Raw genomic sequence first — 13,517 nt, 5'->3', positions numbered from 1 at the left:
CTCTATTTTTTACATTTAGACACATGGATGACCTATTACGCATGTAATCCGATGAGTTTGAAATTTATCTACTTTATTGAACATTTAGATATTCGGGCTCAAAGAAATGGGTTAATGGGATAATAATTTAAGCATACATACCTGGCATAGTGCGATTCTCATTTATGCAGAACAGAAGTCAGGATTAAGTTTTCACTATAATACCTACAACTCCAAAGAAAATATTTTTCTTTGAAAAGTAGTGTGGCTTTCATGAGGTAGACTTGTATCATATTCATCACTTGGTCATGGTCAGAAAATTGTTGATATGTGGTTCAAATAGCCTTTGCATGTCATTCTTCATAATGGTTATCATCGTCTTTAGAGATCTGAAATAAATTACAGGCTTAAATTCACAACACGCTCACTGCCTAACTAGACTTATTTAACTTTTTTTCAACAAACAGTATATTATGATTTGTACCATAGATAGGTGACAGCTACACAAAAAAGTATCTACTACATACATACTTATACTCACGCCTGTAATCCCGATTAGGCTGGGCAGAGCCACGAGTAAGCAGAGACCAATTTGGAAGCACTTTATACAAAGTCCTCAGGTGCTTAACCGGTGGTCCAATGTAATGTTTCATCATGCTAGAAAAGACTTGTCTTTCATAAAGGTTCTCCTCAGTCGGGTTTACGACACGCCCGGGATGATAAGGGACGATTGCGTTCTAGGTAGGACCTTAGCTATGTTTTTAATTATCTTCCAGTTTTAGTAACTAATTAGATACTTACAGGAGTTGGAGATATATTTTTGCCAATACAAAATGAAGACGTAATCAATAAACCCCACCAAACAAAGACCTTGTATTCTTTGCCCACCAAACATCAGATATAATCGTATGTCAACTAACAACTGTCACCTTGACAATGTCACAGATCATTGTCACAGATTATAATACTAACATGTCAACGTTGAGAAAAAAAAATCCGTTTGCGCCATCTATTATCTTAATTTTACTCTAACTCTAAGTAAATATATTGTGCTTGCAATAACTTGCACTCAGTAAGCTGAAATTTCACTAGATGTCGCTCGATTCGTTCGATCCCATCAATAAATGACCACTAGATGCCGCTAAAAAAGGGGCGTTTTAGCGGCATCTAGTGGTCATTTATTAGAACTAAAAATAGCCCGAAGAATTGCCCGAGTTAGAACGGCACAGTTTCGTTGTATGACGTGAGGCATCTGTACGTTAGTATTATATGATCTGTGATGTAAAGTTAGAATGGATGAAAACGATGAAAACTGCTTGTTTGTGATAGTGAGGTTAATTAAAACAAAATATTTTTTGAAAGGAAACGAAAACCTTTATTTTTCAATATTCTTTTTTCTGTAATGATGATGTTTTTAGCTAATAGTAATAAATAAATAAATATTACTAACTAAATCAGCGCTGGATGGCGCCATAGCATGGCTCCATCGCAGCACAAGCTGAGCCATTTCCTTTTGCCCGTATTTGCAATATTCATTATTACCTAGTTTATATAGCAAATGTAAATTGTTACTGGCAATAAATTTATTTTATTCTTATTCTTCATAATTAAGTTTTCTTTGAAAATCAGCATAATCAAAACAAAAAGTGTAACTCAAGCAGATTCGCCCAATCCCGTCAATCTCGAAGGGGATTCTCGTCATATTATGCTTCGGGATTGATCTCGAAAAATTAGACGGGATCCCGCGAGATCGGGATTGCATTCTCTAGTCAGGAGGCTTTGGCGGGTCTATTCTATAGTAACTTTGACCCCAGGGTGATGAGCTTGGTCATTGACCTTACAACTTACAACACACACAAGACAAAATAAAAAATATTTTTGTGCTGTTAATAGATTCGCAATTATCAACAACATCACACTTAAGTACTAAAAAGTTTATTTATCAACGAATAATGAACTCTTGACCTCAAAGTCGACAGCTTTTCCGACAAAGTTACCTAATACAGGCTTAGATAATTGCAAAAACCTTGTGTTACATAGCTTGGGAACGAACCTGTGACCTCGGCGAAAATGTAATTACTGGCAGCCAATCACAGCTAAGGCATATGTATGAATCAGTGACTAACTTCAACTAGTCTTTTTTTATTTTGTCTTTTTTTAAGGGTAAAAATGTGTGCGTCATGCCAGCGGCCTCAAAAAAAAATGGGCATGAAAAAAGACGGTATTACAAGTACAACAGCCACTTGTAGACGATGTTCCTAACAAACAGTTGACAAAGGTATTGCCTGCTATCTAAGAGTAACCGAGAGCACCAACAAACAGTCCCACAATGTGGAAGCTATCTGCAGGTCCCTATCCGTACGTATGGCACGTGTTCATGTGGTTCGTGTTGATGTTGTGATTCTTGTAGATGCTGGGTGATAATATGGGGTGTTACAGTTTCTGTTTTCTTAAAAAAAAAAATAAGTATTTTGTATTAATTAACCTCACTATCACAAACAAGTTTGTTTTCATCGTTTTCATCCATCCTAACTTTATATTTTTTATGAACTATTTAGACGAGATCCCGATAATTTCGGGATTGATATTCGAGTCGGAATTGCATTCCCTACTCCTGGCATGGCTCATGTAACGATAGCAAACTTTTTTTTGACGTGACTTATTGTAGATTTGCCGCAGATGGCATTAACTACTTGGCCGGACAAATGGGGACCGCTGAAGGCTCTCACTCGGTACGTTTAAGACAACAGGCCTGAGGGTGCCCAGTTGGGAGCGAACCTCGGCTCAGGGCGTCGTCTGAGAGGAAGAATATTGAAAGGATGAATCGACCCTAGTGGGTCGATAGCGATAAGCGCGGACAATCGGGTGATTATATGTCCACCGAGAATCGAATCCGGGATTTCCAGATCGAGAGACTTGACCACTTGACCAGGGAGGCCTTACCTCTTGGTGTCAAAGTCATCAGTGACCCAACAAAAGGCAAATCTTAATAGGTAGATTACGTTAAGCTATCAATAACTTAATCCTGTAATTTTTGACCCGATATAGGTAGACGCCAGATTGTTTTTATAATAACAAATAAAACTGTAATAATAAATAGGTAAAATAAGCTTCAAAATCAGAGTTAGGCCGTATAATTTTCAGTAAAAAAGAACTTAACGTAACATATTTTCAACATTTTCAAAAGAACCTTTTTATGTATCTTAATAAAAAAATATATAAATGTAACTAAAAACGCGATGTAAACCAAATAAAATATAACTTGGCAATTAGTAATTTTAATTTTATTGTTTTAGCAGTGTGTAATGAATGTAATATGGACTATCTTTTTGATTTTGATTGTGTAAATAATACTGTAAGTTCCCCGAATAAAATAAAATAAAAATAAAAAAAATCATGTCAAAAGAAAAAAAAAATCAAGAGTTTCAAGCTTCAAGAGTCTATGTCTGAAAGAAATGTATTTTTTTAAATCGATTTAATTAAAAAGTAAATAACATGTACCTAACATAATATACATTTATCTAAATTTACTGTAACGTGTACCTAACATGTGTGAAACGTTATGGTTCGAGATTACGATAAACGAAATAAAAAAATATTAAGATAAACCTGGGTAGGTACCTAAACGGACAAAAAACGCAACGCGAGCGTTTTTATTACAAAAACCATTTTATACAAGTAGGTACTTAAGTTTAACGAAAAACTGGTTTTCGACTTTTCGTAGGTACGCAATATAAAATTATTAAAATAAATAAACAAAAAAGGTAACTATAAAGAACCTACTTACCAAAATGGCGGGTACACTTTTTTTAAAAATAAACAACAAAGGAGACCTTGGAAAAAGAGCGCACGTTTATTCTTTTTTAATTTTATTTTTTAAAGGCACGCGCGCCGCGCTCGCGATGCCAAAGCGGACTGGTCTTAAAATGCTCGCCAATGTCCCCAGTTGGTTGCTAATCTATTGTACTGTTATAAACGAGTTGTTAGTGGTTTGTGTACTTACTTACTAGTGTAGTGGGCTACTTAAAACCACCTTATGACGGTTAAAATTAGGCTCGATTTTATTACTTTTCACTTAAGTACCATACGTAATACCTAATAGAGATTATATCCACTAGTAGTAACCAAAGGATAACTTTCAGTATAAAATTAATCTCTTCCTCTATCATGTGGATTGTGAGGTGGATTACCAACCCCATCAACTCTGGTGTCAGGGTTATTATTGAGCCGCCAAAGGCCCCTGACATGGCTCATGTAACGACTACTTACTTACATCAGTAAGTAGTTATCAGGCTATGAAATGCAACGTTAAAACCTCTATTATTCTTTCACCATATCAAATATCCTGTATGACCTGGTTTCACAGAATGACCGTATCAGATTAATCTTTCATGAGATGACAATGGTGACGCAATGTGGCCATCAGATTATGATGGCCCATTCAGAAGCCGCTTCGAATGGTGATGGTATCTGCTTAAAACTAGTTGGAATTTAAATTGTTATGAATTGGGTCGTGTACGGTCACGAGCATTAATATGTATACACTTTGGTACCATGTCACATTAACTTTTTTGACAAATTGAACTGTAAGTCTCACTAAATGTCAAATATGTTAGTGCGACAGAGTCCTAAAGTGGATACATTATATTGCTCATGACTGTACTAGGTACAAGATAAATTATGAAATTCTGATTGAGTACCATTATAAAGTCAGATCTAAAACTATAGAAAAACATTTTGTTATTTCTATTTAACCTAAATTTGTGAATTTTAATAAAGAAAAACGTAATAATAAGTCAGACATTTTATCACGTTTTTCTATGACGTCACAGGTTGCTTTTTCATACAAATTCCATAGTAATTTCGTGTTTTGATGTTTACTTAGTAAAAAGCACGTAAAAAGTAATTGATTTGACTAGTATTTATTTATAAATTGCTTATTTGAATAACACAATATTTGGAATATAAATTATGCGTTGAGCTATGGAGCGCAGTATATTAGGTGTTAAACTGATCGATCGCGTTAGAAACACGACACTGCGCTCCAGAACTCAAGTGGCAGATGTCGGAGAAAAATCCGCTAAACTGAAGTGGGAATGGGCGGGACATGTCTGCCGTATGCATCCGGAAAAGTGGGCCAAAATTACAACTGATTGGGCCCCACAGGGTCGTCGACGTCGAGGTAGACCACGACGACGGTGGAGGGACAAGCTGGACGCCTTCCGGCACACCTGGCGGAACGATGCCCTAGACAGGGAGGGTTGGAAAGAGAAGGGGAGGCCTTTGCCCAGCAGTGGGACATTTATTAGGCTACAGAAAAAAAAATATGTGTAAGAAAAAAACATAATTATATCCACCACAGGCTTCGTCAAAAAGGAACTAAAAACAAGAATAAATCATAAATCCACAAATGTTTCGTGGAAATTAGCCTATTAAGTGTTAGGCGTTCTAGTACGGCTTTGAAATAGACTACTCTGGGCGCCATCCCACTCGCGTCAGACAGCTTCCGGCTTCGCTCGGCTTTGCTGAGGAAAAAATGAAATTATTTACGACATCACATTAAAAACCTCAAAAATAACAGTATTTCTCCACTATTTAATGGATGTTATTATACATATAAACCTTCCTCTTGAATCACTCTATCTATTAAAGAAAATCGCATAAAAATCCGTTGCGTAGTTTTAAAGATTTAAGCGTACATAGGGATATAGGGACAGAAAAAGCGACTTTGTTTTATACTATGTAGTGATAACATGTATTGGCGTTCCACCGCGGAAGTTCGGTGACGGAATTTCCGTCTAGTGTGGCGAAGGCCTTTTTTTTGACGTGGCTTATTGTAGATTTGCCGCAGATGGCATCAACTACTTGGCCGGACAAATGGGGAGCGCTGAAGGCTCTACAACGTGTTACGACGTTTAAGACAACCCGCATCAGTTTTACACAGACACTACACATCGACGTTATCGTACACGCGCATCTGTGTGTCACGTCTGACATACGATTGAAGTCTAAAGTAGAAACGAGAGGATGAGGTAAACCTAGTGGGCACCCTCAGGCCTGTTGTCTTAAACGTTGTATCGGTTGAGAGCCTTCAGCGCTCCCCATTTGTTCGCCCAAGTAGTTAATGCCATCTGCGGCAAATCTACAATAAGTCACGTCAAAAAAAACCGGGTAAACCTAGCTCAATGTCGCGCACCTATCCTGAACGTATCAGGATACTTTTCAGGGAAAGGTCTTCATTGTTTCCATCGCCACAATCCACTCTCACCCGCGGGTCAGCTTTCTCTGTCCTTGTCACGGATGCATTGTTTTTAGAACATAATGTACATTGTAAAACCAGCACCCAACTGCGCACAAGCAATGTAACTTTACTGTTGTGAAGCGATCAGTATTCTGAACACACAGCGGCCATTTTGTGAAGAGCTATTTTTTGTTACTGATTAGGAAAAAAACGAAATAGAAAAAAAATAAAGAAGTAGAACTTTTTTTTTGACGTGACTTAACGTGCATTAACTTGGCCGGACAAATGGGTGCCCAGTTGGGCGCGAACCTCGGCTCCTCAGGGCGTTGTCTGAGAGGAAAAATATTTGAAAGAATTAATCGACCCTAGCGTAATATAATAACATAACGAATGCCATTAGAAGCTTTGAAATAAATCTATGAATACTTAAACTCACGCCTGCAATCGCTAATGGGGTGGGCAGAGCCACATCAATAAGAAAAAGACAGTAGTACGGTCACGAGCATTAATATGTATACACTTTGATACCATGTCACATTAACTTTTTTGACAAATTGAACTGTAAGTCTCACTAAATGTCAAATATGTTAGTGCGACAGAGTCCTAAAGTGGGTACATTATATTGCTTATGACTGTACCTACCCTTGTAGTGGCATTTCTCTCTATCTCTCTGCACAATATTGTCAGGGGTCTTTGTAAACTGGCCACCAGTCGTATTCAGTGTTAACTAGACATGTGCTGTTCCCGAAAATATTCCCACTTCGGGAACGGTCCCGGCAGTAAAATGGCACAAAATCAAATCAAATCAAATATACTTTATTGCACACAACATACAAAACAAATTAACACAGATGATGATAGATACAGTACAATCTGGCGGCCTTATTGCTAAGCAGCAATTTCTTCCAGGCAACCAGTGGATAGGAAACATTATTACAATAACTAACTAACTAACTTATGTAAAAAGAGCTTTATTACCTAGATAAGATATTTATCGGCCCCGATTCCTGCAGACACCTCCTAAATTTACTTTAAGTTATACCTGTCATTTTCTTATCCACCGCAAAGGAAAGGTGGTGTTTACAGGAATTAGCACCTTTGCATTCCTAATATTATTACAGAGGTCTTAAAAGTAGAGGAAAGTACAAACAGGAACCCTGTAAGGGCACACAACATGGTCAACATAAGAAGGTTTACTTAAAAAAAAAAAAAAACAAAAATATTTATTTCTTTAACAGTTGTGACCTCCTAGTAAGTGTGAAACACCTGTGTCAGAAGGTCACGCTCCTCCATACTGCTGGGCATAGGCCTCCCCCAAGGATCTCCACAACGATCGATCCTGCGCTGCCCGCATCCAGCAGCTTCCCGCATCCAGCGGCTTCCCGCGACCTTCACCAGATCGTCGGTCCACCTTGTAGCGGGCCTACCCACCGAGCGTCGTCCGACACGTGGTCGCCATTCCAGAACCCTTCCGCCCCAGCGGCCATCGGTTCTCCTCGCACTTACTCGGTGTACTTACTTATGTTGACTTAAAATATTCTTAATAAGTATAGTACGAGAGTAAGAGTGAATTCATGTTGTTTAAGACAAAAGGCAAAGGACCAGACTGTATTCCACCTCTTACTCTAAATTGTGTACAATTGAGACGTGTTCAACAGTTTAAGTACCTTGACCATATAGTGACAGACGATTTGTGTGATAGTATAGACATAGAGAGGGAGCGTAGAGGGTTGTCTGTGCGTGGGAACGTGGTGGCTCATAGATTTGCTCGGTGTACTGCTGAAGTCAAAATTACGCTTTTTAAAGCATACTGTCAGACATTCTACACGAGCAGTCTGTGGGCCAACTTCACACAGAAAGCTTACAACTCTCTGCGCGTCCAATATAATAATGCGTTTAGGGCTCTGTTCCGACTTCCCCGGTACTGTAGTGCGTCTGGCATGTTTGCTGACGCTAGCGTGGACGATTTTTATGCAATTATGCGTAAAAAGGTTGCGTCATTATTATATCGAGTGCGGGGGAGCGGGAATAGTGTCCTAAGGATGCTTGGGGACAGATGGGACTCTGCTCTACTCGGTAGGTTCATCGAACTACATGTCACTAAAGGTCGGTGAGGCTACCGAGTGGTGCCGGTCCCACTAACCTAAATGTTTGTTTGTTTCATATAATTCTTGCCTACCTAGTATAATGATAATTGCTAACATAGTTTTAAGGGTATTGTTACTAACACTCTATGGACTTAAGTTGTCTGAAAATAAACAATTTTTATTTTTATTTTTTTTTATAATACATACTTAATGAAAATAGAAAAATGAGAATAAACCTTTAGGCAGATAAGACCAGAGTACAAGAAAGAACAATATGAAAAAGCAAAGCGGCCAGTGTCCTTGCTATTGAAGAGTTTTTACAACGGGAACATTTCCACTTTGGGAACATTCCCATTTTGGGAATATTCCCGGGAACGGCGCGTCACTGGTCAACTTTCGTTACGGTATTTGTAACGGACATATCGTGACCTCCCAACTCATGATCTCGGATCTATTTACCATGTATTTTGGGTTACTTTCTATATTGTGGTCTATCTGACTTCATCGTCATCCCCCTAGCAGTATTCCGTTTATGTCATAAAAAGCACATTCAACAAGCCATTCTCTTAGTTTATTCTCAAACTTGAAATCGCTTTCACAATTTTTTATGTCGGCTGGGATTGTATACCAAGTCCCATGTAGTAGGTTCTATCGTGTGGGTTGTGAGGTGGATTACTAACCTCATTAACCCTGGTGTCAGGGTTACTATTGAGCCGCCAAAGGCTCCTGACATGACTCATGTAACGACTACGTACTTACATCAGTAAGTAGTAACCGGAACCAACGGCCGGGGGCAACGGAAGGCACGGATATTTTGCTGCAGTTGGGTATTAAAAACATTTTTTTTTGGTTTAAATATTTTTTTAATATTATAGCACGGGTATTCTTTCTTGTCTTCCATTGTCAGCTAGCGAGTGCAACAGCTCACTGTGTGTAAGCAGCGTCGTGGAGGGTGGAGATTGGTGGGGACTAGTGGAGTTTGGTGGAGATCGGTGGAGCACCTCGTACCGCGGTGGTGACTCTGCGGAGTGCTTGCCGCATACTACTATGGTGGGGTAACCCATTCTGAAAAAAAAAAAAAAAACAAAGAATTATTCGATAAGGAATGATACTACGTATAGAACGGCAACTCTCCGCTCCCCACCAGCGGCTGAGCTAGGTTTACCTCACCCCCTCGGTCTTACTTTAGTCTTCAATCGTATGGCGTCAGACGTCACACACACAGATGCGCGTGTACGATAACGTCAATGTGTAGTGTCTGTGTGAAACGAGGTGTTTGGTATGAAGTGTCCAGGGTGTGTCTAAATAAAGATTTTATCTATCTATCGCCGAATTCAAAATAGTTTGTTTTTTTTAGGGTTTTTAGTGTGGTCACAGAGACCTTTGGGCCATAACGTAAACTCACGATTATAAGCCAATTTGGGTAGTCAGAGGTACATTTAACTTGTTATGTCCCGGTGATTACTTACTGATGTAAGTAAGTAGTCGTTACATGAGCCATGTCAGGGGCCTTTGGCGGCTAAATCAACCCTGACACCAGGGTTGATGGGGTTGGTAATCCACCTCACAACCCACACGATAGAAGATGTACAGTCATGAGCAATATAATGTACCCACTTTAGGACTCTGTTTAGACCGTTTCGTCTGTTTGTGTGTTTAGACCGAGAAGGACTTACGATGACCAAATTGGAGATGTCCTTAGAAAAGGTTTATTACGATCTACTCTGAACCGGCGTGCGTGTATGAAGCGATTGATGAATGTGGAGGAAGCAAGAGAAGTCTGTCAGGATCGAAGCAAATGGAATTCTATAGTCTCTGCTTACCCCGGTGGGAAATAGGCGTGAGTTTATGTATATGTGTGTTTAGGACTCTGTCGCACTAACATATTTGACATTTAGTGAGACTTACAGTTCAATTTGTCAAAAAAGTTAATGTGACACGGTACCAAAGAGTATATAGTCCGTTCAAAAATGATCTTCATAAAAGGTAAACAAACCTGTTACCACAAAGAATGTTCGAATTTCACCTAAACTACGAAACGTATTCTTCTAATAACATCCGTAGCACTCAATAGATGTATGATTTCTTAGCTCAATGTGAAATTAACGTAAAATAATTATTAAAAACACATTTTTTCATGTAAAAACAAAAATCAAACAAAACTTCACACAAAAAAGTTGATTTGTTAATCTGTGGCCAGCTGTCAATTTGACGATTAGTGATGAGACATTTCATTCAAGTCAGGAAAACGAGTCAGTTCCGTGAATAACTTAAGTGAGTGTACTGTACTTAATAAGCCGAAATGCGCAGAAAAAATGACGTAACCACAAAGAAACATACAATATATATTTTAATATTATCATACAAAATATTCAAACAACCCAAGAGAGTCAGTTCATTTTGATAAAATAACTTGAGCTAAAATCAATTCAGCACTTCACTAGTATGCAGTTTGACACAGATAAAAAATATCGGCAGCCATATTTGTTTACCTTTTATGAAGATCATTCTTGAACGGACTATACATATTAATGCTCGTGACCGTATGTATGTATGCCAGTAGTCAAGTCAATATCCTCACTTGTCAGCCATCATGAGTCGTTTCCCGATAGTGAGGGAGTGTCGATCGTCCACCAGCACCTCCTCTTGCTGCACCTCCTCTATGGAGTGCGCCATCTGCTTCACGCCCTCCCAACCGTGCGAGATCCACTCCTTAGATCCCTCCTGCAATATAAGATTAACATAACGTTACTTAAGAGACAGGATGGAAGGGTCCCGTCACAGGGACTGTAACCTGGAACCTGACAGAGGGCAGCAGTAACTGTCAGTACTATTCAGAGGCGGAGGACAGGGGTCCTAGTACGGCTAAGACAAAACAAAAGTTATCATTCATTATCAGCCGTACGACGCCCACTGCTGCGATCGGTCCTGCGCTGCATCCAGCGGCTTCCGTGAAGGTCGCGACCTCCACCAGATCGTCGGTCCACCTTGTAGCGGGCCTACCCACTGAGCGTCGTCCGACACGTGGTCGCCACTCCAGAACCTTTGCGCCCCATCGGCCATCGGTTCTCCTCGCTATGTATCCTGCCCACAGACACTTCAGCGTTGCAATTCTCCGAGCTATGTCGGTGACTTTAGTTCTCCTGCGGATCTCCTCATTTCTGATTCGATCGGGCAGGGAAATACCGAGCATAGCTCTCTCCATTGAGCAAAACAAGAGTATAGAATTGAAAATAATGAAAAATAAATTGTTGAAATTAACACAGAACTATGGTCTGAATCCCCCTCAGTATTCGTTACGATGTCAATAACACCCTGTATGATGGTAATTGCAATAATAGAGAGCGAGCCCATGAAATGGTTTACCTTAGGTCCTTCTTCTTCTTCTATCGTGTGGGTTGTGAGGTGGAGTACCAACCTCACCATCACCAACCCTGGTGTCAGGGTTACTATTGAGTCGCCAGAGGCCCCTGACATGGCTCACGTAACGACTACTTACTTACTTAATCAGTAAGTAGTAACCGGGACCAACGGCTTTACGTGCCTTCCGAAGCACAGATCATCTTACTTTTTGGACAATCAGGTGATCAGCCTGTAATGTCCTAACCAAACTAGGGATCACAAAGTGATTTTTGTGATATGTCCCCACCGGGATTCGAACCCGGGACCTCCGGATCGTGAGCCCAACGCTCAACCACTGGACCACGGAGGCCGTTTACCTTAGGTCCTATGACTATAGTATTGAACGGCGCGATAGCTCGCGGCCACGTGATGCTCTGTTCCGTGGAAAGCGCCTCCACACTCGCTGCCAGCAACCTGAAATAACACAAGAGGAAAGAAAGAAAGAAGCAGTAGAAGCTGCAGTAGTTTTAGGCGGATGAGACGTTCGTTATGTGAAAATTGACGATTCAAAGTGTAACTATGTTACCTACTGAATAAAGATATTTTTGAATTTGAATATGAATTGAAGAAAGAAAGAAAGAAGAAAGAAAATTATTTATTTTAGAAATAAGTAGGTAGGTACAGTCATGAGCAATATACTGTACCCATACTCCAACTAACTGGGATCAAGAAGTCTTATTAGAGCCAAGAGGCTTTATTAGGGCATTGCGGCTATATTAGAGCATAGCGGCAATACTGGGGACTAAGAAGGCTTGTTAGTGCAAAGTGGCTTAACTGGAGCCAAAGCAAGCCTTCTTAGTCCCCAGTATAGCTGCTATGCTCTAATATGGCCGCAGTGACCTAATAAGGCCACTTACTCCTAACTCCTAAGTAAAGCAGTTGTGCCCTAATATGGCCGCAATGCCCTAATAAGGCCTCTCGGCCCCAATTAGACTTCTTGACCCCAATAAAGCAGTTTGCCCTAATATGGCCGCGTAGACACAATAAGGCCACTTGGCTTTAATAAGCACTTTTGGCCTCCAGTAAAGACGCGTTGCCCTAATATGGCCGCTTAACCCAAAAAGGGCACTTGGCAACGATATGCCCACTAGCATCCAATATGGGCCCTTTTCCCCGATAACACTATTATGACTAAATTTATACACAATAAAATCTTCATCTCTTTATGTCGTGCTACGGCATCGGTATCACTAGGTAATTATACACAAACACACATACTAATAAACGCGCATTAAGGCATAACTACGCGGTTTGGACCTAATAAGACCCTTTGGCTCCAGTTAAGTTACTTTGCACTAACAAGCCTTCTTAGCCCCAGTATAGCCGCTATGCTCTAATGTGGCCGCAGAGTCCTAATAAGGCCACGTACTCCTAAGTAGAGCTGTTGTGCCCTTATATGGCCGCAATGCCCTAATAAGGCCTCTCGGCCCCAATTAGACTTCTTGACCACAGTAAAGCAGTTTGCCCTAATATGGCCGCGTAGACACAATAAGGCCACTTGGCTTTAATAAGCACTTTTGGCCTCCAGTAAAGACGCGTTGCCCTAATATGGCCGCTTTACCCAAAAAGGCCACTTGGCTACGATATGCCCACTAGCATCCAATATGGGCCCTAGTCCCCGATAACACTATTATGACTAAATTACATAATAAAAATCTTCATCTCTTATGTCGTGCTACGGCATCGGTATCACTAGGTAAATACACAAACACACATACTAATAAACGCGCATTAAGGCATAACTACGCGGTTTGGGGCTAATAAGACCCTTTGGCTCCAGTTAAGCCACTTTGCACTAACAAGCCTTC

At 40.1% G+C, this 13,517-nt stretch overlaps 3 protein-coding genes across 6 annotated transcripts in view; 1 reads left to right on the top strand and 2 right to left on the bottom strand.

Moving 5' to 3' along the window:
* The window catches only part of LOC126378979 (gamma-interferon-inducible lysosomal thiol reductase-like), a 52,540-nt gene extending 48,621 nt beyond the window's left edge, over nucleotides 1-3,919 (bottom strand). Inside the window, exon 1 of the mRNA XM_050027548.1 lies at nucleotides 3,767-3,919. The gene's annotated coding sequence lies outside the window, so the exon portion shown is untranslated. The remainder of the gene's footprint in view (nucleotides 1-3,766) is intronic.
* LOC126378888 (sorting nexin-7-like) overlaps nucleotides 1-13,517 on the top strand; it is a 106,743-nt gene that overhangs the window by 79,322 nt on the left and 13,904 nt on the right. The gene's annotated exons all lie outside the window — the stretch shown is intronic.
* LOC126378912 (probable proline--tRNA ligase, mitochondrial) overlaps nucleotides 1-13,517 on the bottom strand; it is a 48,352-nt gene that overhangs the window by 24,744 nt on the left and 10,091 nt on the right. Inside the window, exons 8-10 of one of the 4 annotated variants that reach the window (XM_050027424.1) lie at nucleotides 12,027-12,123; nucleotides 10,889-11,031; nucleotides 9,173-9,372 (exon numbers count right to left, since the gene is read on the bottom strand). The exons of 1 other annotated variant lie outside the window; for it this stretch is intronic. In XM_050027424.1, coding sequence (XP_049883381.1) covers nucleotides 9,177-9,372; nucleotides 10,889-11,031; nucleotides 12,027-12,123 — 436 coding nt within the window. In that variant the 3' untranslated portion in view covers nucleotides 9,173-9,176. Of the gene's footprint in view, nucleotides 1-9,172; nucleotides 9,373-10,888; nucleotides 11,032-12,026; nucleotides 12,124-13,517 lie in introns of those variants that run through there. 2 more of the 4 variants (XM_050027426.1, XM_050027428.1) reach the window with 2 other exon arrangements.

This window comes from Pectinophora gossypiella, chromosome 27 (genome assembly GCF_024362695.1).
Source record: "Pectinophora gossypiella chromosome 27, ilPecGoss1.1, whole genome shotgun sequence".
NCBI classification, from domain to species: domain Eukaryota; kingdom Metazoa; phylum Arthropoda; class Insecta; order Lepidoptera; family Gelechiidae; genus Pectinophora; species Pectinophora gossypiella.
Note: the sequence above shows the minus strand (reverse complement) of the source record. Positions and strands in the feature narration are given on the sequence as shown.